The 24,097-nt window shown below is 38.1% G+C and overlaps 2 protein-coding genes across 3 annotated transcripts in view; one reads left to right on the top strand and one right to left on the bottom strand.

The window, feature by feature from the left end:
• Positions 1-486: 486 nt before the first annotated feature.
• Positions 487-17,880, bottom strand: hsf2 (heat shock transcription factor 2). Its single transcript, XM_077711601.1, has 12 exons — positions 17,638-17,880; positions 17,184-17,292; positions 15,642-15,769; positions 13,412-13,536; positions 13,107-13,182; positions 11,913-11,974; positions 11,766-11,844; positions 10,594-10,727; positions 9,004-9,270; positions 5,552-5,651; positions 4,542-4,608; positions 487-2,313 (listed from the first exon to the last, which is right to left on the bottom strand). Exons 1-12 carry the CDS (start codon positions 17,728-17,730, stop codon positions 2,042-2,044), a joined length of 1,512 nt encoding a protein of 503 aa, XP_077567727.1. The 5' UTR covers positions 17,731-17,880; the 3' UTR covers positions 487-2,041.
• Positions 17,881-17,885: 5 nt separating this feature from the next.
• The window catches only part of mcm9 (minichromosome maintenance 9 homologous recombination repair factor), an 11,868-nt gene continuing 5,656 nt past the window's right edge, over positions 17,886-24,097 (top strand). The window contains exons 1-10 of one of the 2 annotated variants that reach the window (XM_077711599.1): positions 17,890-18,414; positions 18,633-18,811; positions 19,636-19,792; positions 20,840-20,946; positions 21,068-21,274; positions 21,346-21,427; positions 22,576-22,776; positions 22,853-22,978; positions 23,746-23,865; positions 23,935-24,097. The exon at positions 23,935-24,097 is cut by the window's right edge and continues 12 nt beyond it. In XM_077711599.1, coding sequence (XP_077567725.1) covers positions 18,650-18,811; positions 19,636-19,792; positions 20,840-20,946; positions 21,068-21,274; positions 21,346-21,427; positions 22,576-22,776; positions 22,853-22,978; positions 23,746-23,865; positions 23,935-24,097 — 1,325 coding nt within the window. In that variant the 5' untranslated portion in view covers positions 17,890-18,414; positions 18,633-18,649. Of the gene's footprint in view, positions 18,415-18,632; positions 18,812-19,635; positions 19,793-20,839; positions 20,947-21,067; positions 21,275-21,345; positions 21,428-22,575; positions 22,777-22,852; positions 22,979-23,596; positions 23,698-23,745; positions 23,866-23,934 lie in introns of those variants that run through there. The other variant, XM_077711600.1, reaches the window with a different exon arrangement.

Here is a 24,097-nt window from a genome sequence, read left to right as displayed (position 1 = left end):
GTTTCCGGCCTGGTAAGGGCCGACAGCTCTTCCATCTTATCGGGGAGGCATCTCACTTTCCCCATAATAATAGATGGAATGGTTGGTCTGAAGTGTCGCTTCTTCTCCTGGCACTTTAGTCCAGCTCTGGATTTCCAACGGCATTGAGGTGTTTCTCCTTCTGCTACGTATTGTTCACAGTTAATCCCATGTGTATGACCATAGGCAAGGCTGAATGGTTCCAAAAAAGAAGTAGCAGAAAGAAGCCAGGCTAACAGAACAAAGAAAGTTGTGAAAACATTAAAGTAAACAGTAAAAACTACAATGTAAAGTAATAAGCGATGTATTAACAAATACTAAAATGTAATAAAAATAGAAAGGCTGTAAAACACAAAAAATGAGTGGGCTGACGGTGCTATCTTGGAAAAAGAAATATGCAAATGTATTGGAATTCTCAGTTCATTACAACTGATTTAATAAAACAAGCTGAAATGGAAAAATTCAAACCATAGTTACATTTCACCACTTTTAATTTGACTGCAAAGGTAACAACAAAACCGTGTGAAGGAACAGATAAAAAAACAGCATCCAAATAAGCTTAATGGAACAGTAATTACTCTTGAGTCCATGTTTAACAATGGGCACAACACAGCTCAACACCTAACTTGCTCGCCTACAGTGAGATCAATGTTTGGGATTGATACAAACAAATTATCTGAATGTAAAGTCCTAGCATTTAATGAAAACTGGTTAAATTTTATATTCAAGTCCATAAACATTCCTGAGGGCAATTGAGACCTTCTCACACAAATTTGACTCCTCATAATAAGAGATCCAATACAAGCTCTGCATTAAAAATCTACCATTATGAATTAACACATTTAGAATTATACATTTCTCAGCATGCACGTGTTGAATAAAAAGAAATGCAATTTTTTTCTAACGTCAAGAAGACGACAACTTCTTAGTTGCGATGTATAGTTTCATTATGTAGTAGTGTCCAGTTAAGAGTGCAGTATATCATTGTTATACAATTTTCGATGAAATATAAGCTGTTGTGAGCCCCTTAAGATTTGAAATTGAAATAACAAGAAAATGCTGTTACACCAATAATGCCCATGAGTGAAAAAATGAAATTTATGATTTAAATTGCAGTACTTATATTGGCTCTCAAATCTATGAGAAAAATACAAAGCCCAGTACTTATTCACAAGTCAAAGTTGTGTTTGACTATGACACTAAACATCAGGAATGTTGCTTTAAAAGAAATGTGGAAAGACAAAGTGACTAAACTAAAATGAGAATAAATAGAAATGTTTAGTCTTATTTGCAAAGAATAGCATCGTTGTTGTTATAAGATGCATTTTCATACAACCTGACTAGACAGATAGTGTGTGCATTTACACTAGGAACAGTTTGTACCACCTTAAACATTTGATGACAAACCATAGATAAATATCAACAACAACAAAAAAAACCTTATGAGATAATCTTCAACAAATGTGAGGGAAGAGTCCCTTAAAGCTCACAAGTGGTATTTCAAACAGGTAAAAAAACAAAAACAAACATAAGAGCAAAGGATCTTTTTGAAATGTTCAGATTCAATCATTTCATCCAATGTGATCATCCATCAATTGCGATTTGGTGTTTTCTGTAATTCATCCATAGGTACATGCAATATTATTGTAGTGAGCCATATCAACTATGCCAAACATCGCCAATTTGAAATTTGTTGTTCAGACTGCATTGAGTTGCAAAATTGCTATCAAAAAATAAACCGCATAGAACCACACCATGCATAAAAGAGCAAAATAAATTGGGATTCCATGTTACAGGTTACTGTCAGCAGAATTGGTATCGATGTCTACTGATGCAACAATTTTTTTTGACACAATGCCTCATAACACAGTAATTATCAACAAGAAATGGAGCTCATTTGGCTGCATTTCATTCACTACTGGTTCAACGTAAAAGCCTTGTTGAAGGAACAAACTGCAGCTAGAGATAAGGGCTGGGGTAGACAAGATTGTGGCCACAGCGCTCACACACCATCCAACTGAGTTCAGATGCACTCCGGCCCATCCGGACTTAGTTCACACAAGTAGAAAAGAGTCTCTTCGCTGGCTTCAGCCTCTGTCAGAGGCTCCAGGCGGATGAGGGAGCTACGGCCAAGCGGTTTTGACTCCCCACCGTTGTCCAGCAAATCAGAAGGGTTTCCTCCTCCAAGGTCGGCCTGGGTGCTGCTCCCTCCATTTAAGTCCACTTCTGGAACGGCATTACATCCATCGATGAAGGCCAGCAAGGGGCAGGAAGTGTACTGGACCAGCTGCTTATCTGATTAGACACACAGCAAATCATTTTTTGACGGAGAACTTAATACTGTGGTGGTATCTTGAGATACGAGCTTAATGCGTTCCGGGACTGAGCTTGTATGTCGATTTACTCATACGTCAAATCAACGTTTCCCACAGAAGTGAACTAAATACAAATTAATTTGTTCCTACCCTTTGAAAAAAAAACACCACAAAGAACAGGATATTGGAATGGAATATTTTTTATTTGTTCTAATTCGCCAACTATTAACAGAGTAACGAATAACTAGTGGTTATGATGGTTAATAGTAATAAAATTTGACAGATTTCTCAGGGGGTAGAGTGACGGACAGAGAGTTTTTTGCACGGCAATGTACTCGTAACATAAAAAATAAATTTAAATTAACTTGAATTACAAACCAATCAAACTCAAAAATATGTTTTATCTAACCATACACTAAACTTAATTCCAATTTTGTTTTACATTTTAGGCTCTATTTGTCCTGCCTCCACCTTCACTTCCAGCTGCAGTTTTTAAAAGGAACCTATTGAGGGTTGTTAGCTTTTGTCTTCCCTTCAAAATATTCTGAAAATGACGCACAAAGATGTCGTCACAATAATACAATGCACGACCACTTGCCAACTTGTTCGGCTACCTCTTTGACATAAAATCAGAAAACTTGCCACTTTGCTAACATGTATTTGATTTCCTTTGTAACGAGCCCCCCCCCCTTCCACCGTCTCCTCGCTACTGAGCTCCCGCAATATTCCGTCCATTGTTTGAAGGTATCTTTACACGAGGGAGAAAGACAGACACATGCTGTTCTCATAAGCAGCCTCTCGTGTCAGCCACCTGGCTGTATGCTAGTACAGTGTTCCCTCGGATATCGCGGTTAATGAGGACCGGGACCTTGTCTTGAATCTCAAAGTAAATATTTGCTCGTAATTTTACTCATATCTGAAATTACTCACTCGTATGTCAAGGTATCAGTGTACTGGAAGTCCTCGGGTTACAATATCCTCAACCTATGACATACGTGCCTCATCCATCATTAAATCCACCGCACTAGAGTTTCTGCTTAGCGAGTTCTAGTCTGTTTGTATGCTGGGAGTTTTTATGCCTTTTTTAATCTCCTTTTTTTTCATATTATGGCCCCGAAGAAGAAATGATTGGTCTTCTAGGGGCAGCCAAAATAATAAAAATTACCATGGAAATAAATCTTCCATCACAAAGCTCCTTCTCCACTGCAAGAATTTGTATACTTTTTGTAAAAAAAAGCTGGTTCTAGAGCTGAATGTAGTTCCCTTCAGAAAGACTGCGTTTAGCCAAAGCACCTTCTCTGTTGTGCTCAATACCGGTTACCATTTGTCAAAGTGTCTCTGAAATGATGACCCTTACATCTTGCCCTATAATAGCCATTCAATAACCTGTTCTGTGACGTGCTTTATTCACATTAGAGTGAGAAGAGCCATGGTTCAAGAACCCAACGCTGCCAACTGAGACATCACAGAAAGACATGGTCGCCATTTCATATGCCATTTAGGTTTTAAAAATGTATTTCTAAGTACTATTATTTTTTCAATACATGTATTTCTAACACATGAACTTCATTTTACCTCAATGGTTCTCAGCTGCTTTGGCATCACATGCTCCTGAACATTGCTTACAAAAAAGGGATTGGGACCAATGAAGCTTGGGGATGATATTCAGTTGAATAAAAGTCGTGTTTGCTCACAGTGTGTCTCACATTCGTGAGTAGACATAAAGACGTTTCATTTTGGATCGGGAAAGTAATGCTGTAACGCTTGTACAATAACTATAGGGCCATTATAGGTTAAAAAAGTAAGGTGTTATGTTAGGAATTAAAGCAAAAGGTAGTTTTGTTTTGTAACGTAACACATTTAACTGCTTTAATTCTAACATTGGAATTTAGTGATACTACAATTCTTTGTTTGGTCTGCAAAAGAGATAATTAATGATGAACATAATACCCTGAGATTTTTTTGAATGTTTTCTGAAACCAGAAAGTTACCATTTGAAATGACTGATATTTATGTTAATTATGTTTTTCTTCCGTGTCTAAATCTGCGGAGACCGTTGATACCATGATTATTTGCTAGGGGCTGACTGAGTCGCTCAATGATTTTTTCCCCCCAAAACATGTGGTAAATTAGTTTGACCACAGCTCCCTTAATGGATGTGATATATTTAGAAGGCATATTTTCTCCAATCTAAGGAGAGCCAATTACCTGTGTTGTTTTCCTCCTGCTTGCCTCGTATCACTTGTGCTGGGATTTGTTTTGACGTAGCACTCTCCTAAAAACAAAGGAAATCACATACAGTAGGAATAGTTCATAAGTGTGAGTTGTTACTTGTTCAAATATATAGAAAAAGAATAAAAAAGGGCTATAAAATATATCCGTGAGTACCTCCAAAATGATAGCAGGCCATATTTTGGACAAAAACATCTCAAATATGACAGATATGGTTTAATAATGAGATTATGAAAAATAAATCAGATCTTTCTCAGCTGCTTTGGCTTCACCGAATTAAAACTCTCCAAGCAGAAACTGTCACACACAATATGCTGCAATTTTTTGCAGTCTCATAACATGCGATCATTCAGTAAACATACACTAGCTAACATAGCGATAAAAGGCTAGACATAATCATTAATTCTCATGTTGATGTTACAACCAAAATTGATGGACATTCCCTGATACATTGCTATGGGTGGAAACACTTCAAAATTACAAATAAAATAGAATATAAAAATGTAAAAATTGTTAGTGCGGTCATTTTTAATTTTTGACATGGTCGCTATTTCATATGACATTTAGGTTTTAAAAAATGTACAGTGTTCCCTCGCTTATCGCGGTTAATGGGGACCGGGACCATCCGCGATAAGTGCGTTTCCGCGAAATAGGGATTCCCCTTCCAAAATGCTTAATTTGAATTTAATCCTTATTTTTTTAATTTAAAAAAATATATACATTTATTTATTTATTTATTTATTACTCCCCTGTATACAGTACACCATATAGAATACGGGTAGAGAGGGTGAAATTCATGTTATAACAAAAAAACTGTAAAATATGTTGTTTCAATGGAATATTTGTATTATTATTGTTTTTTTTCCAAAAAAAATCCGCGAAGCTCTGCGTCCACGTTAACTGAAGCGCAAAGTAGCGGGGGATCACTGTATTTCTAAGTCCTATTATTTAATACATGTATTTCTAGCACATGTACTTTATTTTACCTCAATGGTATCAATGTCGATGCCCTGTTTCCCATACAACATGGCTTGAAAATCCTCTAGACTGCAGTCAATGCTTTCCAAATAGTCCATCAGCTCCAACCTTAGAAGAGGAATATAACATTACCATGAAGATTTAGCTACATAATATCAGTATTTGCAAAGTAAAATTATGCGCATTGGCTAACAAATTCACTAGCTGTTGGCTATGTAATATTAAAATAACAATACATTTCCACACAATACTGTAACTGCTAAATAAAATTATTGACAAATTCAAACTTGAAGAAAGATATTAACACGAAGACTTTTTTGTAATACAAGGAACGGTAAATATAAAGTTTACCACCCCTAGCAAAAAGTATGGAATCACAAACAAGAAACAATTAGGATGTCTTTCAAAAGTGCAACTATGTGGCATTCAGAAACAGTAAAAAGGGAACAAAAACATTGTGGTATTCAGTAAATGTGAACTTTTTAGACCAAGCACAGGTGAAAAATATGGAATCACTCCATTCTGAGGTAAAATGGAATATAATGAAAAACAGATAAAGAAAAAAAAGAATAAAAAAATCACTAGTATTTAGTTGCACCACCTCTTTTATGACATCTTACAATCTCTGACGCATGGTCTTGAAGAGTGACAAACAGTATTCTTCATCAATTTGGTGCCAACTCTATTAATGCAGTTGCTGGTTCATTGGAGGTCAGTCTTGCTGTGAACCATTATTTATTTTCCAATTTCCCCCCAGAGATCTGAGTATTCTCAGGCCATGATATTGACTGGATGCATTTTGCTCCAAGGAATGCTTTCACAGTTTTTGCTCTGTTGTATGCATATTTTGAATTTAGGGATCAGAAACCTGTCTAAAATGTCCGCCGGCGGCCACGGTAGCTCTGTCCACTGTTGTTCGTTTTGTGTTTTTGCTGCTTCTATGTTTTAATGATTTGATGATTCCATTTACTTTGATTTGCTTTGTACTTTGTGCTTTTGCTTTGCAGTTCTGTCTAATCATCCTCTTGCTACTGCCACAATGTAATTTCCCGAATACGGGATGGATAAAGTTATCCAATCCAATCCAATATAAACGTGTGCATTTATTTAAGATTTAACCACAGACATCTCCTGATATCATCAAGGACTGTAAGAATTTTCATGTTTTCCTTTGGCAGTCCTCTAAAGTTCCAGCGTCTTCACCTGGTCCAGTTCAGATTCGTGATTCATCACTGAAGATAACCTTCATCCAGTCACCCACAGATCATGATTGCCTGTCCTTAGCGCATTGTGGTCTTATTGTTTTTTTGCTTAAGCGCCAAGGATGGTTTCCTTTTAGCTTTCCTGTATGAAAATGCCATTCCCTTAATGTAATTTTGCAAGTTCGATCACATACATTGACCCCAGCTCCCCTCCATTTCTTGTTTTGTTTGACATTTTGTGTTCAAGACATGGTCTTCAGTTGTTTGTCTTGACGCTTATGTCTACCAGTACGCTTGACTTTGACAACCTTTCCATGCTGTTTGAACTTGATTCAGATCTTCGATGCAGCTGAATGAACAGCCCACATTTTTGGCAACAATACAGTGCCTTGTAAAAGTATTCGACCCCTTTGAACATTTCAACCTTTTGCCACATTTCAGGCTTCAAACATAAAGATATACAATTACATTTTTGTCAAGAATCAAGAAGTGGGATACAATACAAGAAGTGGAACAAAATTGTCTGTAAAGGGGGTCATACAATGTTATTCAGTCGGCCTCCTTGCATTAATACTTTGTAGCAGACTTTTTGGAACAATTATTGCTGCAAGTTCCTTGATATGTCTTTATCAGTTTTGCATATCGAGAACTGAAATTGTTGTAGAAACCTCCTTGCAAAGCAGCTCGAGCTCAGTGTGGTTGAATGGAGAGGCTTTGTGAACAGAGGTCTTCAGCTCTGCCCACAGATTATGGATTGGATTCAGCTCTGGACTTGGCCATTCTAACACGAGGATAAATTTATTTGTGAACCATTTCAGGGCCTCTTGGCTGCATCTCTGATTAGTCTTCTTGTTCGAGGTAAAGGTTTAGAGTATCCAAATGCGGCTTCAAACTTCTCCACAACAGTATCTTTGACACGTCTGGTGTGTTCTTTGGTCTTTATGATGCACTCTGCACTTTAAACAGAACCCCGAGACTATCACAGGGCAGGTGGATTTATACAGAAACATGATTTCACACAGTTGAATTGTACTTATCATCATTACTCAAAATTGGACTATTCCCGAGTTCTTGACTAAGCTTTTGGAGTGCGTTTGCTGCACTGAAAGTAAAGGGGCCGAATAATATTGCACGCCCCACTTGACGATTTTTTTTGTGAAAAAGGTTTAAAAACCTAGATATTTAATTTTGTTCCAATTCACAATTATCTCCCACTTGCTGATTCTTGACCATTTTTTTTTCTTCATATCTTTATGTTTGAAGCCTGAAATGTGACAAAAGGTTGAAAAGTTCAAGGAGGCTGAATACTTTTGCAAGGCACTGTACGTGTGGAGTTATCTACTTCAAGAAGTTTGATAAACCTCTTTGTTCTCAAGAGGCAAGTCTCGTGTTGCAGCCATGTTTCTTCTTATTCCACTTGGTCCAGCAGTCCTCCATAGGCCTATAACTGCACGGCTTCTAGCTGCTGACTAATGATCAGATCTAATCTAAGGAAGGTGCCAATTAAGAAAAGGAAATGGAATGTGTTGTCTTATATTTTACTCAAAATGTTGATTCCAAATTTCCCCCTTACTTGGTCCATAGAGTAACATTTAATGACGACCACAATGTTTTTTTCCCATTTATTTTAAGGCTTCTGAATGCCACGGAGTTCCAGTTTTGAAAAACTTAATTATTGTTTCATATTTGTGATTTGAGTTTTTTTTTGTTGAGAATTAAATGCCTGGATGCTTGCTCAAGACTGGTGATTCAATACTTTTTACTTCTTTTGTTTTGGGTTAGAATAATTAATGCAGAGAATGAAGCATTGAACTGTCCCAAAATGTCTGTATTGGAAGATTACAAATAGGAAAATAGGGATTATAGTATTAATACAACAAGCCATTTTCTGCTTGTCTCAATTCAAGAGATACTCATGTGTATTCAAATCCTGTATTGTGATATTTGTTCCCTGAAATTATGATATCCCCACCATTCTACTCTCTTTTGTTGCTTAGTTTTCGTGGGGTCTCCCAGCGGAATTGCATCAATGTTTTTTTTCTCTCACCTACAACCTAAATATTAAAATGTCAAATTAGTGAGGTGCATTAAATTGACTGGTTGTCGTGCGATTGCCTCTTTTGGGTTTGGATGATGCAAAATCATCAAATGGTCGAAAAAGCTATATTTTGAATCCTTTTTTCAGTATTTTTTTTTTTATTACACAGCGTTAGACAAAATAAAAGACCTAAAGATAGCAGATGAAACTGTAAACTTACTTTCCCAGGAGGTTAATATTCTGTGAGATAGCTCCATTCTCTTTGAGTATGGAGTCCATCATCTTGACAGGGTCTTCAAGGCTAAAACCAGCAGGCTTATTTAGCTGAAGAGCACTGCTGGTTGGTCTGCTGTTGTCAAATGTGCCATTCCTTAGCTGTCCCACAACATCTGTCTCTTTCACATCTTCTATACAAGTCGTGCTGACTCCTGCTTCAGCTTCCAACACTGGGCAGGCATCCAAATCTACTTCCACTATTTCAACATCGCTGAGGATATTAAAAACATTTATCAGTGGGCGAACTCATAGTTCAAGGTCATATACAGTGGCACCTCTCCTAATAATTGTTCTACATACAAAATATTCCGGTTACGAAAAGCCTCGATGGGAAATGAAATTTGAAGACAATCCAAGTTACGAAATGTCAAAACAAAATCGAACATACCATGAATACACTTCCTGTATCCGGTATTTGTTTTAAATACCATATTTTCACTCCTATAGGGCGCACTTAAGTCTAAAATTTCCCCAAAGTGTTTGGTGCGCCCAATCAGCCAATGCGCCTTTTTAGTGCATTAAAATCAAGATTCTGTAGATGTTGCTGTTTAACGTTGACTGCTTGATTGTCTGGGTGCATTTCTCGCTGACACGAAAACATAAAAAATAAAACATGTACCTAAAAATAATGCAGGTACAGTGTTCCCTCGCTACTTCGCGCTTCAACTATCGCGGACTCAGAGCTTCGCGGCTTTTTTTCCAGGAAAAAATAAATAAAAAATTGAAAGATATTCAGTTAAAATTATAAATTACATCATTTTACAAGAGGTGGGAACATAATATTCAATAAGAATTAGTAATTGCATCCAAAAAAGGCCAAAGAAATGGTCAATAACATGGTGAGAGTTCAGGAATCGCATTGATGACGTCATGGCTGTTTACAGGCGCGTCTTCACCACCCAAAAAAACAATGTTCACAACTCCCAATAACGATGTTTCTTACGTGCAAAAAACTGCAGAAGATCCTCCATCCGAACTACTATGATGTTTTTGCTTGGTGGTGCTTTTGTGCACGTGTTCCACGTTTCTTTAAGCATTTTTGAAGGGGCACGCCTACTTCGCGGAAACGCAGCTATTGTGGGGGGTCCCGGTCCCCATTAACCGCGATAAGCGAGGGAACACTGTATACATTGTGCAAAACAATATCAGTTTGATCCCCGAAAATGGCACCTATAAAGAACGACGCTTATGAGGCAGTTTAAACTGGTAGCTCTCCTCTTCCTTAGAGCTGCAATATGCGCACGTGCAATAGAAACATCGGAGGGGTGATACTTTTGTTATTAAAAGTCATGGTACACGACATATCTGGTCTTTTAATGAGCGGAAAGTAACGGCTTAAGCACTGGCACAAGGCTTAGAGTCAATGCTGACTTAGCACGCGGAGTCCTCGGCTACAGCGATCCTAATTCAATGCTCACAAGTTTGAGGACACGGTAACACCAAACATTAAATTGATTTGCCAACAACGATAAAAGAACGAATGAGAAAGAGAAATGGATGAATAAAATTAAACCAATGGAAGTTAGTGACTCACCTCGGCTCATTATTTCTAGGTGACCCCTCAGTGACCTCTGTAGCTCTATTTACATCGTTGTCTGAAAAGCCACAGATGATGACGTCATCTGATACTTCAGAGGCCTTAACACTATTCCGACTGCTGACAGGTGACTAAGAAGTTAAAAAATAAATACATATCAGTCAACTCATTGTTTAAAGGACGGCCCGGTGGAGCGATTGTTTACTGCAACAGCCTCACAGCTCTGGGGCTCTGGGTTCAAATCCAGGTCTTATCCATCTGTGTTGGAGTGGGTTTCCTCCAGGTACTCCAGTTTCCTCCCACATTGCAAAGACATGCATGGTAGGCCGATTGGACATTCTAAATTGCACCTAGGTATGGGTGTGAGTCTACCATCTACTTGTGCCCTGCGATCGGCTGGCCACCGATTCAGGGTACCTCTGTCCTGCAGTCAGCTGGGATAGGCTCCAGCACCCCTCCTTGATTATCAGATCTCATTATTTCACATTTTACAGCCAGGGACTGTCCAAAATGAATCAACTAACTTTTTTATGTAGATAAAATCCAGATCAATTAGTTTTAGGCACACCCCAAACAATGCAAAAAAGACTAGAGTTATGTCTTGATCTAAATTTGAGTCACTTGATTTTGAAAATTGGGTACATCCTGAATTGTATATTTATTTGAACCAAATGGGTTGGCATCGAGTAATCATGTTTTATTGCGTTGACAGTGATGGAGTTACAATCAATTAATCAAATCATGACAGTGATAGACTTCCATTTATTTTGACTGTGCAGAATCATGTTGCCGTTTATGAATTATTACTTAAAAATATTACATCATTTTCTGAACCGTGCACCACTCAACCGCCTACTTAAAAATAAATACATTTTAAAACATCAATCTGTTTCACCCAATTTCAATTTTATGAAAATGACTAGATCGGCCTGATATACAATCATGTGATCAAATCGAGGACAGCTTTAAATAAAACATTTTTGTATGCAAAAATTGTCTTATTTTTTTTATTAAACAGCAATTTGAACAGACAATGTGACACTGAGGTGGACACCTGCCATTTTATGCAAAGATTGTGCATTGTGAGAAAAGTATTGCCTTACTACCTCCTTAGAGGACGCCTACATTACAATGGTGATTAAGAAAAAAAGAAAGGTAAAGGCACTTACCTGTTCTACACAAACTTTGTCATCGTAGATCTCGTGAAAATATTTGGCCGTCTTTCCATTGCTGTTCATGAGAATTGGCCTGCAAAGGGTTTAAAGACATGTCAGGAATTCCAATATGAAAACGTGGCTATAAATTTGAGCAGATACCTTTTGCGCTTTAAATTTAGAAGGTGGTTGTTCTGTACCAGTGTGACGATGAATTGTACAAGCTGGAAAATAAATAGAAGGAGGTCAAGCATGTAAAGACACCCGTCTCGCTCAAGTACAGGGTGACCCCAAAAAGAAGGCCAAACGTGGCAGACATGAGCGAGTGACAGCAAACTTAAGCAAGCAAACACTACAATTTTTGTAACCATGGTGAATTCAGGATGAGATTCAGACTATCCCAGCTGAGATGATGCGGTGGGTTGTTGAATTTAAAAAAGCATACTTCAAGAATGCATTTGTACAAGCAGACACCATCATAATGAAGGACATAATGAAAATTCCACCATTTTCTCTTTAAAAGGTTTCATTTTCTATAAACGAAGGTTCCCAAAGTGTTTAAAAAAATACATTCTGCAATATATCGTGATATTACATTGCACAATTGCTGTATCAATTTAAACCCTGTTTGAAGTGATCTTTACACGTGTATTTGGTGGAAATAAACAGTTCTACGCCTGTCCACTAGGTGGGAGCCCCCAGATGACCTCTGCTCATATGTAGTAAACATGCTTGGATGCAAGTACAGTAATACCTCGATATACAAGTACGCCGACATACGAGCCATTTGGGATACAAGTAAAATTTCAAGCAAATATTCATATTGAGATATGAGACAAATTATGATAAACGAGCATACAGTAGAAACAAGAGGCTGCTCATAAGAGCATCACGGGCTCTGTCTTTTTTCCCACAACTCGCTCGTGTAATGCACTGGGCGGAGCCTTGCCCCCCCCCCCCCCCCCCCCCCCCGTTAGTCAGTGCAGAATGGCTGTGCTTGCTCAATAATATGAGAGGAGTATACCACTTCTCGTTGGCAAGTGGTCATACGTTATCCTATTGTTAGGACATTTGTGTACATCATTTTCTGAATATTTTGAAGGGAAGACAAAAGCGAACAACCCTCGATAGGTTCCGTTTTAAAAAAATGCAGCTGAAAGTCAGGGAACAGGTGGGGCAACCCGGGAGAAAAAAGTTTTTTTCACCTTCTTTAAAACTAAATTAGAATTAAATTTAGTGTAAAGTTAGATTACATTAATTTTGAGTGTGTCTGTATCATAATCCAAGTTCATTTAAATTTGTTTATGAAAGTGTTCCCATTTTTTTTATGTCACCCTTTATAAAAGGTAAACTTACCTTCTTAATAAGTTGTTGCTGGTGGGCATGTTTCTGTCTCAAATCAGAGATTTCTGTCCACATAGCTTCATTCTCCCTGAACACACACACAATTAGTTTGAGATGATTACTAAGAAAGATATGCTATCGGTGTGGGGGTTGGAGATAGAAATTAAGCACAAAAAAACGCATTTCCAGCATTCACAGTAAGTTCCATTAACATTGTGACATCAACTCAATTCTCACACTGTGCAACAGATTAGTCGTGCATTTGGCACACAAGGGGAAATAAATATAAGGAGCATCCAACTTCAGAGTACACTGACCTTTTCAATGTTGTTAGCCTGACATCAGTATTTTCCTGCTTGGTGTGAACACTTTGAACACTGGCCAAGATTTTGGAGAGGTCTTCTTGTCGAATCTTATTTTCCTCAGGACGAGTGTTCGAAACCTGCGTGTCAAAACAAGCGCCCCACCCAAATTATTTAAGTATTTTATTAAAGTAGTCCTCAATCCATTTTTGCATATCCAACCATCCATCATGAAGGGTCAGACCCAGCCTACACACATACAGTATACCAGTGATGGGTCCAGCGACGCAGATGTGCCGAGATCCCTCGGCAAACCCTGTGTCAGTGGGCGAACCGCTTTAACATAGTGACGTAAACAATGCCAGAACTGTGTCGACGCGGCAGTCGCGCGACAAACTGTGTTCATAAGGAAGTGCATCTTTCAATAGGCTGGAGGTGCAAAACGGGACTATCAAGTCTGAAACTGAGCAATGAGGTGCCAATGCGTGAGAACTGTATATTAGAAATGTTGTCTCGGCTGCATGATTAGAGAGAAGCAGTGTGGGTCCCCAGCTTCTTTATGTAATTGTTATATGATTGTTAGGTCAAATGAAAGCGTGATTGTTTTTATCCAAAAGCCGTACGCAAAATACTGTTCGAGAAGATACTTTTGAAGATCTCCTCCCTTGGGTTCTTATCTGTGATCCTATCTATTTAATTAAATGTCAATAATTGAATAAGATGTCTGCCCGCAGTTATTGATAATTACAAAGAAGGGTAATTATTAATGAACCTATCAACTCCATTAACTGCCAATGCATTCGCCATCATGGGGTAAGTACTTCTAGTACTTGGTCCATTCCATTAAGCAACAGTAGAGTTGTCTGGAGAGGCGAGTTTCAGGTTCAGTGGTCATCCCGATAAAGAAAATGCTCCATCTTAAACTTGAGCATCATTCGTCAACCTTGCACACATAGCCCGCAATACAGTTAGATGAACACCTGAACCATTAAGTCACAGACACTGCTTCCAGTCTGGAGTCTTTGCATGTGTTAACCCTGGCAACATTTCTAGACCCCACATACAAATAATCACTTATTGCAGATGTTCATTTAATTCATAGACTGAGTGTGGGGTCCTGGGTTTGAATCCAGGTCGGTCCACCTGTGTGGGTTTTCTTCAGGTACTCCTGTTTCTTCCAACATTCCAAAAACATGCACGGCAGGCTGATTGGGCACTATGAATGGTTGTCCGACTCCTTGTGCCCTACGATCGGCTGCCTACCGATTCAGGGTACAAAAAAAATTCATTCATTCATTATCTGAACCGCTTTATCCTCAACCATACGCACTCACAAAGATACCGCCAGCAGTAGGAATTAAGCGTGCGCCTGCCTGCACCGGAGTCAGGCGAGTGAACCTCTACTCCACGAGACGGCCATGGATGTTGTGCAATGTTCGAAGCCTATACAGTGGCACCTCTATATAATGAGCAGCTTGAGATACGAGGAATGTTTTGTGCAAATAGTTATCTCTAGATACGAGAAAAATTCTGTTTATCATTGTAGCACACTGTCTTTTGGTGCTCGGACGTTTGGTCTCCGATCTTTTGGTCCCTTTTGGTCGCCGGTCAAATGGTGACAGAGTTTACTGTTAAAACCAGCTCTCAAAATTATATTCATGAGAGAAAGTTGAATATCTAAGAGAGAGTTTAACATCTAGGAGAGAGTTTAATATCTAGGAGAGAGTTTAAGATCTAGGAGAGTTTAATATCTAGGAGAGGGTTTAATATCTAAGAGAGAGTTTAATATCTAGGACAGAGTTTAATATCTAGGAGAGAGTTTAATATTTAAGTACTGTTTAATATCCAAGTACTGTTTAATATCTAAGTACTGTTTAATGTCTACATACTGTTCAAAATAAGTACTGTTGAAAACAGTAGATATTTAGATATTAAACTCTCTCTCATGAATATAATTTTAAGACTTGGTTTCAACAGTACTTATTAAACAGTACTTAGATATCAAACCCTCTCTCTTAGATATTAAACTCTCTCATGAATATAATATAATTTGTGACCCATTATACAGTAAACATTGTTGTAGATTAGACTGATGACCTGACATAATATAATAAATGTGTTGGGTGGGGGGGCAGCAACCAAAAATAATCCTCCAAAACCAATAATATCCATCAGTGGCCACGCTTGTAATTATAAAATTATAAATTAATTTAAATAATAGTATTTGAATAAATGGCGACCTTACCTTTCTCTTGATGTTGTCTAGTAATTCATCCTGTCCATGTTTAAAGTAAGCATGCTGAAACTCCACAGGTCCATCTCTCTCTTGCTTGACCAGGCCTTGGTCGAGGTGCATCACTTTTCGGAACCCATCTGAATTCATAATACAGAATTTTCTGAATTGTAAATGTCACCATACTGATATTGCATTATGATTTATGGCCACCGTCTGTAGCCTGCACAATGAAAGTCTACTTGATAATGTTGCTGTATGTATACAAGAAGTTAATTTTTAAAAAAAGTACATTTATAAAATGAATGTTAAGAACCAGGAGTGAGGTTAAAATATCACAAATTAAAACTCCTAAGATAGCAACTATTAGACCACAAAATTAAACTAATATCCAAAATAATCTCTTATTTCTAATTATTAATTTGACCATGACCTGTGAAGAAAAATAGTCCTAATAAATTGTACAAAACGTAAGAATTAAACAATTTTCTTGCAACGCGTCATTCATGGGAGACCTCAACACCTTGTGATACTTGAAATTCAAATGATAAATCTTGGCCTAATTGCAATACAAATATTTTCTCCTGGCTATTCAGTTCAATAGAAACAGGAAAAGTACGTAATGGTAAAATTGCAATGCAGGTACAATCGCAATAATTGATGGAAGACTGTACAGAATATTTAAATATTTACTTATTAACTTTCTTTAATACTTGTAAGACAGTTATAACTTTTGACAGGTTTCATATTCACGTCGTATTTTGGTTATTCAGCAGTTTGTTACTAAATGCATAATGGACATAAGAACAGTCGTACCTCCACTTACAAAATTAATTGGTTCAAAGATTTTTTTCATAACTTGAAAATTTCATAAGTAGAGAAGTACATTATATGTAAATTCTCTAATTCGTTCCACGGTCCTCACAAAACTCCCAACTTTAAAATTGGTCAAGGTGTCCCAATTTTGTATGAAAGATGTGAGAAAATACACAAAAATGAGAGAAAATTACAAGGAATTACGTTAATTTAAGATACGACTAAATCGACATACGAGCTCGGTCCCGGAACGCCTTAAGCTTGTATCTCAAGGGATTACTGTATTATTCAATGTGTCAGTGTTGTTAACAAGTCATTCCTTTGCCCCCCCATTATCCCATGGAAGTCAGGAGTATATAATCAGGCAACCCGGCAGCTGAGTGGTCAGCGCGTCGGCCTTAGAGTGGGGGACTTCGGTTCAAATTCAAGTTGGTCCACCTGTGTGGAGTTTGCATGTTCTCTCTGGTCCTGTGTGGGTTTTCTTCGGGTAGTCCGGTTTCCTCCCACATTTCAAAGACATGCATGGTGGGCTGATTGGACAATCTAAATTGCCCCTAGGTATGAGTCTGAGCATGAATTATTGTTTGTCTCTTTGTGCCCTGGGATTGGCTGGCCCTCAATTCAACCCTCGTGACTCTAGTGAGGATAAAGCCGTTCAGAAAATGAGATGAGACATATAATCAATGCAATACTGTAAATAACATATCGAATTCCTCACAATGATATAAAATGTCTTACACATATTCAGCTGCCTGATGAAGCTAGCCATGTTGTTGTGTTTGAAGAACTTTGGGAGAATCTCCTTGGCAAAACGCTGCTCATCCAACACCAGGAAGCTATTGCCCTCCTTAAAGACAACCAACACCATCATTACTTCTTCATTATAAAAAGCTAAATAAATGTAATATGTTAAAATGTCCAAATCCAAAACAGAATGACAGTTGACTCAACCCAATAGCTTCTCTTCGATACAATACGGTTGTGGTTAGCTACCGTTAACCAGTCGTATTCAGGCTAAGCTTGTCAGTAATGACAAAAATACTTCGGATTAAAATATGTTTACACTGACAACTGCTGGTTAACCATTAAAATCAAGGTGGTGCAACGATCTTTCCGCAACATTGTGGAGAGGTTAATCGGTTTCAATGGCCACAACAACCGAGCTAACTACACGCAGTAGCACCATGCTTACCTGACTCCAGCAAATAAGTTCATTTGTGTCGGCATCCTCGACCAGCGTCCACAGCTTGGTGAGGAAAGCCGGGACATTCGAGTTGTGTCTCATCACGAAAGGGTGGACAATTTTCGCAAAGGCTTTCCGATTTTTGTTCTTTCCCGAATGCCCGAAGATGGAGTGCGAATGTTTACCGTTTTCGAGGACGAACCACACACAACTTCCGTTTCGGATACTTTGCGGCTGATTGGTCAAAAGGGGGTTTTACGTAACGGTCCTCACGTGGGACAGACACTACGCAAGCCGAAAATATGGGAGACCCGATGTGATTGATTTTTAAAAAAAAAAAATGTGTTCTTGGTTATTGCATTAATCTTGTGTACTTAACCCTGCTTAATTTCAAAATTCTATTTTGCTTTGACTCCCTATTATTATTAAGCAATATTTGCCCGTATTTAGAGGTTTTGTTTATGTTTATACTCAGTTGCTAACTGACATTGATTTAAATACGGAATTTTATTTAAAAATATATATTTTTAAACTTTTCAACGATTCTAAGATGTTCAATAACGATTTCTGCCTGCAAGACCACATTCGGGTTAAATTTTCATGACAGATTCTCTCGGAATGAAAGGCGGTAGTTTGATTTGGCGGAAAGTAGTGTTTGCCGTGGCGATGCCAACCTGTTTCTAATATTCGTTTTAATTGAAATATCATGAGGTGTTTTGTTAGTCTTTAAACCTAATCTCGATTACGATCTCAAAGGGAATGCGGTTAAAACGCCGCATCACAAAGGTAAGGTGTTTTGGTCTGGTTTTACACAAAAGCAATGTACTGTTCTTTAAAAAAAAACATTAAATTTGAAAACCGCTTATGATATCACAAGTCCCTATTAACGCAATGTTGCTATTTAGAATATTTTACATCTGACGTTTGAGATGTGCTAACACATTATTAGCATCTAGTTATAAACCATGGTGTTTCCTTCGTTTATTTTCTTTTCTTTCTTTAAGGTGGATCGTTATTAATCATGGCTCTAAAAGCAGATGAGGTTTCGATTAGCCAAATGTTCGAAGCCTATATTGCGGAGTATCATCATCGTGACATTCTCCAGCTCATTGCAGCCGACGGTGACGACAGTCACCAACCTGTTGTCATCAACGCGATGACATTGTTTGAAGCCAATATGGAGGTACAGTAATACCTCGATTGTCGCGTTTTTTTTATACCGTATACAGTGTTCCCTCGCTTATCGCTGTTAATGGGGACCGGGACCCCCGCAATAGCTGCGTTTCCGCGAAGTAGGCGTGCCCCTTCAAAAATGCTTAAAGAAACGTATGACACGTGCACAAAAGCACCACCAAGCAAAAACATCATAGTAGTCCGTATGGAGGATCTTCTGCAGTTTTTTTGCACGTAAAAAACATCTTTATTGGGAGTTGTGAACTTTGTTTTTTTGGGCGGTGAAGATGCGCCTGTAAACAGCCATGACGTCATCAATGCGATTCCTGAACTCTCACCATGTTATTGACCATTTCTTTGGCCTTTTTTGGATGCATTACTAATTCTGATTGAATATTTTGTTTCCACCTCTTTAAAATGATGTAATTTATAATTTTAACTTAATATCTTTAATTTTTTTAATTTATTTTTTTCCTGAAAAAAATCCGCGAAGCTCTGAGTCCGCAATAGCTGAAGCGCGAAGTAGCGAGGGAACACTGTAATCCGCACCTTTAAAATTGTCTTAAAATTGTTGTCTTTTACAACTTCTCATCTATAAGCCGCCCCCTGATTCACAATTTTGCAGTTTTTCATGTTTTATGCAATATACTTTTTTTCTTCATCTTGAATTTCATTCATAGACGTAGAAAATAAATTCTCTTAAGTGATTTATCTGTATATCTTTTCTCTATTTTGAAATAAATATAGGTAAATAGGGGACCGTCTGTACATTGTCTTTTAGTGTGTGTGTTTGTGTATATACATAATTTTGAAATTGTTTGATTTTGTCCACAGATTGGTGACTATTTCAATGACTATCCTAATGATGTCTTGAATATATTTGACAAAGTTTTGGAGAAAACAGCCAAAGAGCTGGCTAAAAAGGCTACTGTCAAGCATTTGGATGGGCTATGCCCAAGAGTGAAGAACACCCTACATGCACGGATCACAGGTGAGCTGTCCAAATGAGCATGATTGACGATCGATCCATCATGGCGTCAGTCAGCCAAAATTATTGAAGCCCAAACTGCAATTTACAAGAACTATACTTAGGTCTGAAACCCATTATTATAGTTGTCGGATCTCAAGATATAATAAACAATATAAGCATAAAAAAACCCAATGTTAATTACATTCCACATTCCAAAGACATACATGGTAGGCTGGTCTGATACTCTAAATTACCTCTAGATATGATTGTGAGCGTGAATGCTTGTCTGTCTCCTTGTGCCCTGCGATCGGCTGGCCACCGAGTCATGATCTCCCCTGCCTCCAGTCAGAAATCAGGCTAAGTGGTTCAGAAAATGAATGAATGAAGAAGGTAGGAGTGTATAGGCCCAAATGTTGAAATCCATAATTTAGTTAACTCCTATGTTTTATTCTATAAATTAACTGATAGGTTCGCAAATAGTATTCCCAAGTTCACCTTTCAATAATGGAGGCATCTGAGATTATATCATTTTATTCTTGTATAACAGAAGTCTAAACATTATTCAGAGTCTCATAACAATTTTTCTCAGTTCTCAAACCTATTGTAGGTCTGTCGAATCTTCTCGAGAGAAAATTGATGCGGACCATCTTGAGAAGCAACGTTTCCCAAAACAAATCCTCAGTTCCCAAGAGCTTTTAAGTGTTTTACCGTCTTCAGAGTTCGATGTTTCCCAAAACAAATTACCGTTCTCTTGCTGTGAACCATAGTCTCGAGAAGTCTAGGTGTGAAGGAGAAGTGACCTCCAAAGGTGTTTTGGTTAACTTTGGAGCGAGCATTTTTTTTTCGAGAGATGTATTAAAATGCTTTGTATTAATGTCACATTTATAATAATGATGAACCTAACATTCCTAATAAGCAAACCGTTCATATATGTAATGTTTAATATCCAAAATAAGGCAAAACGTTCTTCATTGCAAGCACATATATATATAATGATTATATTTCAAGCAAATTTGTAAATAATGATAAACAAACAGCAAAAACTATTATCATTACTCAATTGTACAGGACTACCAGTTTGTCCAGAACTCACCAGAGACACAATTCCACGGTCCAGAGATGTTGGGCATTTCTTGTCTGTCACAGGGACTGTCATACGTGCCAGTGTTGCCAAGGTATTAATAATCCCGTATGTAACTGTAAAGAAATTGTATAATCATATTTGTACCCATTATTATTTCACGTCTGATGTTGCTTGGGGTTAAATCAGTGTGTTTATTCTTCCAACTTTCTTAGGTCCTAGCGTACGAGCGTGATTACATGTGTACCAAGTGTCGTCATGTTTTCGTGCTGCAGGCAGACTTTGAGCAATTCTATTCCTTTGTTTCACCGGTGGTTTGTCCTAACCCTGATGCCTGCAATTCATGTAAATTCAGCTGTCTATCTGGAGGATCGGAGCCTGCTGCATGCAAGGATTACCAGGAGATCAAAATACAAGAGCAAGTAAGGTTGATAATTATTTTCACACAATTGGATTGCTTCATGTTTAATTTGAGTTGGCATGCCATTAATAGGTGCAGAGGTTATCAGTAGGCAGTATTCCTCGTTCCATGGTGGTGGTTCTGGAAGATGACCTTGTGGACACTTGTAAATCAGGTAAGAATCCAACATTTAACAGAGCTGCCAACTTCTTCGGAATTTTTTTCAAGCAACCATTTTGGAAAAGTACCAAATTTCCAATTTATCTTCACACCATCGCTACGGTTTCCGCATTTTACTTCCGCATTTGATTCAACTCCACTATAAACCAAATGAATTCGGAAAGAGGAGGGCAGTGTGAATCATCTAAATAACAAGTTCTGACAAATTAATTGCCTCGTGCGACTTGAGCATATAAATAGATTCAGGACTGATTGCAAAGGTGGCCTCTATCACGTTTCGTTTTTGTTTTTTTCACAAGTGAAATATTATTATGGCTGACTAAACCACTACTCGTTTGTTTTGAAGCAAATCCTATCATTTCTGGGGTCGTTCGTTCTAAAGCAGGGTTCTCAAACTAATTCAGCAAAGAGTCTCAGTGGGTCTTTGCCTTTGTTTCAACCGATCCAGTATCGACAGCTGAACCAATGAGGGGTCTTCTAAAATATGTAGCACCTGGCTGCAATCAACTGATCACACTTGCAAAAGGTGTCCGCTTGTTCGGTTCAAATGAAAACCTGCATCCCCTACGGCTCTTTGAGGACCGGTTTGAGAGCGCTGTCTTAAAGGAAGTAGGCTTATATATGCCTGCTCGGGGTCAGTACAAAATGGACGGCAATTTGGATGAAACATCTCATTAGAAGTCCAGACACTCGCAGAAGTTTATTCGTTCGTATTCGACGAAATATTTAATGTTGAAGCCGTCTCCAAAAGAACCGCCATTTACACATTCGACAAGTGCGACTTCAGCGTGACACATAGTTGAATTACTGACTAAAACGTACGTAGAAGGACCCAAACAAAGATAAAATTATTTTCACTATGCTGTACTTTTTCAATAGTTTGCTAAAACACTATTTCAATTAATGTAATGATAATAGCAGTTTAATTTAAATTGTCATACGTTATTATTTTTTTACATTTGATTTCGGTTTGGCGCGAGTATCCTAAACTCCGGCAATGGGACATGGTTACTCCTGAAATGAGATCCGTGGAGAATGGCAGCTCTAATTTACGTTTTGAAGAAATTAAAACTTTATGTAATTGGTCAAAAAAAAATTCAATAATATTTAGCATCAGCTGAGATGTCCTGATTGGCTCCCCAGGAGATGACGTGACTGTTTATGGGGTGATGTGTCAGCGCTGGAAACCATTTTATAATGGGTCTCGCTGTGATGTAGAGCTCGTTCTCAAAGCCAACAACATAGAAGTCAACAATCAACAGGGTGCTGCTTCTTTATTGATTGAGGATGTTCAAAAGGAATTTGAAGAATTCTGGGAACACTACAAAAATGATCCAATAGCTGGTAAGAAGAAAAAAAATCACCCATTTCCAATAATAATTTCTGTTTGATTGTTTTATTCTCTTTTTACAAACTGTAGGCAGAAACCAGATCTTGTTGAGTCTTTGCCCCCAAGTTTATGGGATGTATGTGATTAAACTGGCTGTTGCAATGGTGTTAGCTGGAGGGGTGCAGAGAATAGATTCGTCTGGAACCAAGACTAGAGGTATGCAGAACGGCAACCTGGGCAGATAAACCTGCAGCTCACAAGAATTTTATTTTATTTATTTGCACCATACAGATCGCCACAACACTTGCATCGTTCTCTGCCATTTTCACCACACGACGGAGACTATTAACTTTAAAATGGTTCTAGCAGCTGAATTATGTACTAAAGAATGTCAGTGTGTATTCATTCTTGATGCAACTGTGTGCTACTCATTTAGCATATCAACAAACATCAATATTTTAGGAGGCATTTTCAACGGCGACTCAAAAACTAAATCACTCGCAACAAAAGAGGGATGGCAAGACGCAATGCATCTAGCCACTATATATATATGATATTTGGCGCGACCATTCTACCTCTATTGCAGATACCTTCTTTGGTGCTGAGAGATGAAGCACTGCCCTGATCTATGCCATTTTTCCCCGCCATTTTCCATCCGTTTTCCAGTTGCGAGTTTTTTTAATAAACTGTTTTTTTAATATCTCATTGAAAAAAAGAAGCGATATAGTGAAGCCCTAAACTGAAGAAGGATCACTGTATTGTAAAGTTAAAAATACACATGAGTCAGTGCTCACTGTATATCGACAATTTTATGGATTATTATTTGTCCAATAGGCTCCAGCCCCCCGCGGCCTTTGTGTGGATAAGTGTTACGGAAGATGCATGAATGAATCATTGTGCCCAAGAAAATCAAAAAGATTGACAAATTACCATGCTTATCACTGTAAGTAATTGATTGGTGTCTCGATGTATTTTTTGTTAAGGTGAATGTCACATGTTGCTTGTTGGAGACCCAGGTACAGGCAAGTCTCAGTTTTTGAAGTATGCAGCCAAGATGATGCCTCGCTCTGTGCTCACTGCTGGAATTGGTTCAACAAGTGCGGGTATGTGCCCTTCATCATTCCTAAATATGCTATTTCCATTCAGTTATTGTATGCTGTCAATTGCTGTAGGACTCACAGTTGCAGCAGTTAAGGATGGAGGTGATTGGCATCTGGAGGCAGGAGCCCTGGTACTGTCAGATGGTGGCTTATGCTGTATTGATGAATTCAACAGCATCAAGGAACGCGACCGCATCAGTATCCATGAAGCTATGGAGCAACAGTCCATTAGTGT

This window comes from Stigmatopora nigra, unplaced genomic scaffold, assembly GCF_051989575.1.
Source record: "Stigmatopora nigra isolate UIUO_SnigA unplaced genomic scaffold, RoL_Snig_1.1 HiC_scaffold_26, whole genome shotgun sequence".
Taxonomy (NCBI): domain Eukaryota; kingdom Metazoa; phylum Chordata; class Actinopteri; order Syngnathiformes; family Syngnathidae; genus Stigmatopora; species Stigmatopora nigra.
This window is presented reverse-complemented; position numbering and strand designations above follow the sequence as displayed.

Coding starts and splice junctions, on each gene's coding strand:
- hsf2 (XM_077711601.1), bottom strand. CDS start 17,730: ATGAGACACAACTCGAATGTCCCGGCTTTCCTCACCAAGCTGTGGACG. Junction 13,537..15,641: donor TAGACAACATCAAGAGAAAG/GTAAGGTCGCCA, acceptor TTTGACACGCAG/GTTTCGAACACTCGTCCTGA. Junction 5,652..9,003: donor AATATTAACCTCCTGGGAAA/GTAAGTTTACAG, acceptor TCCTCTTCTAAG/GTTGGAGCTGATGGACTATT.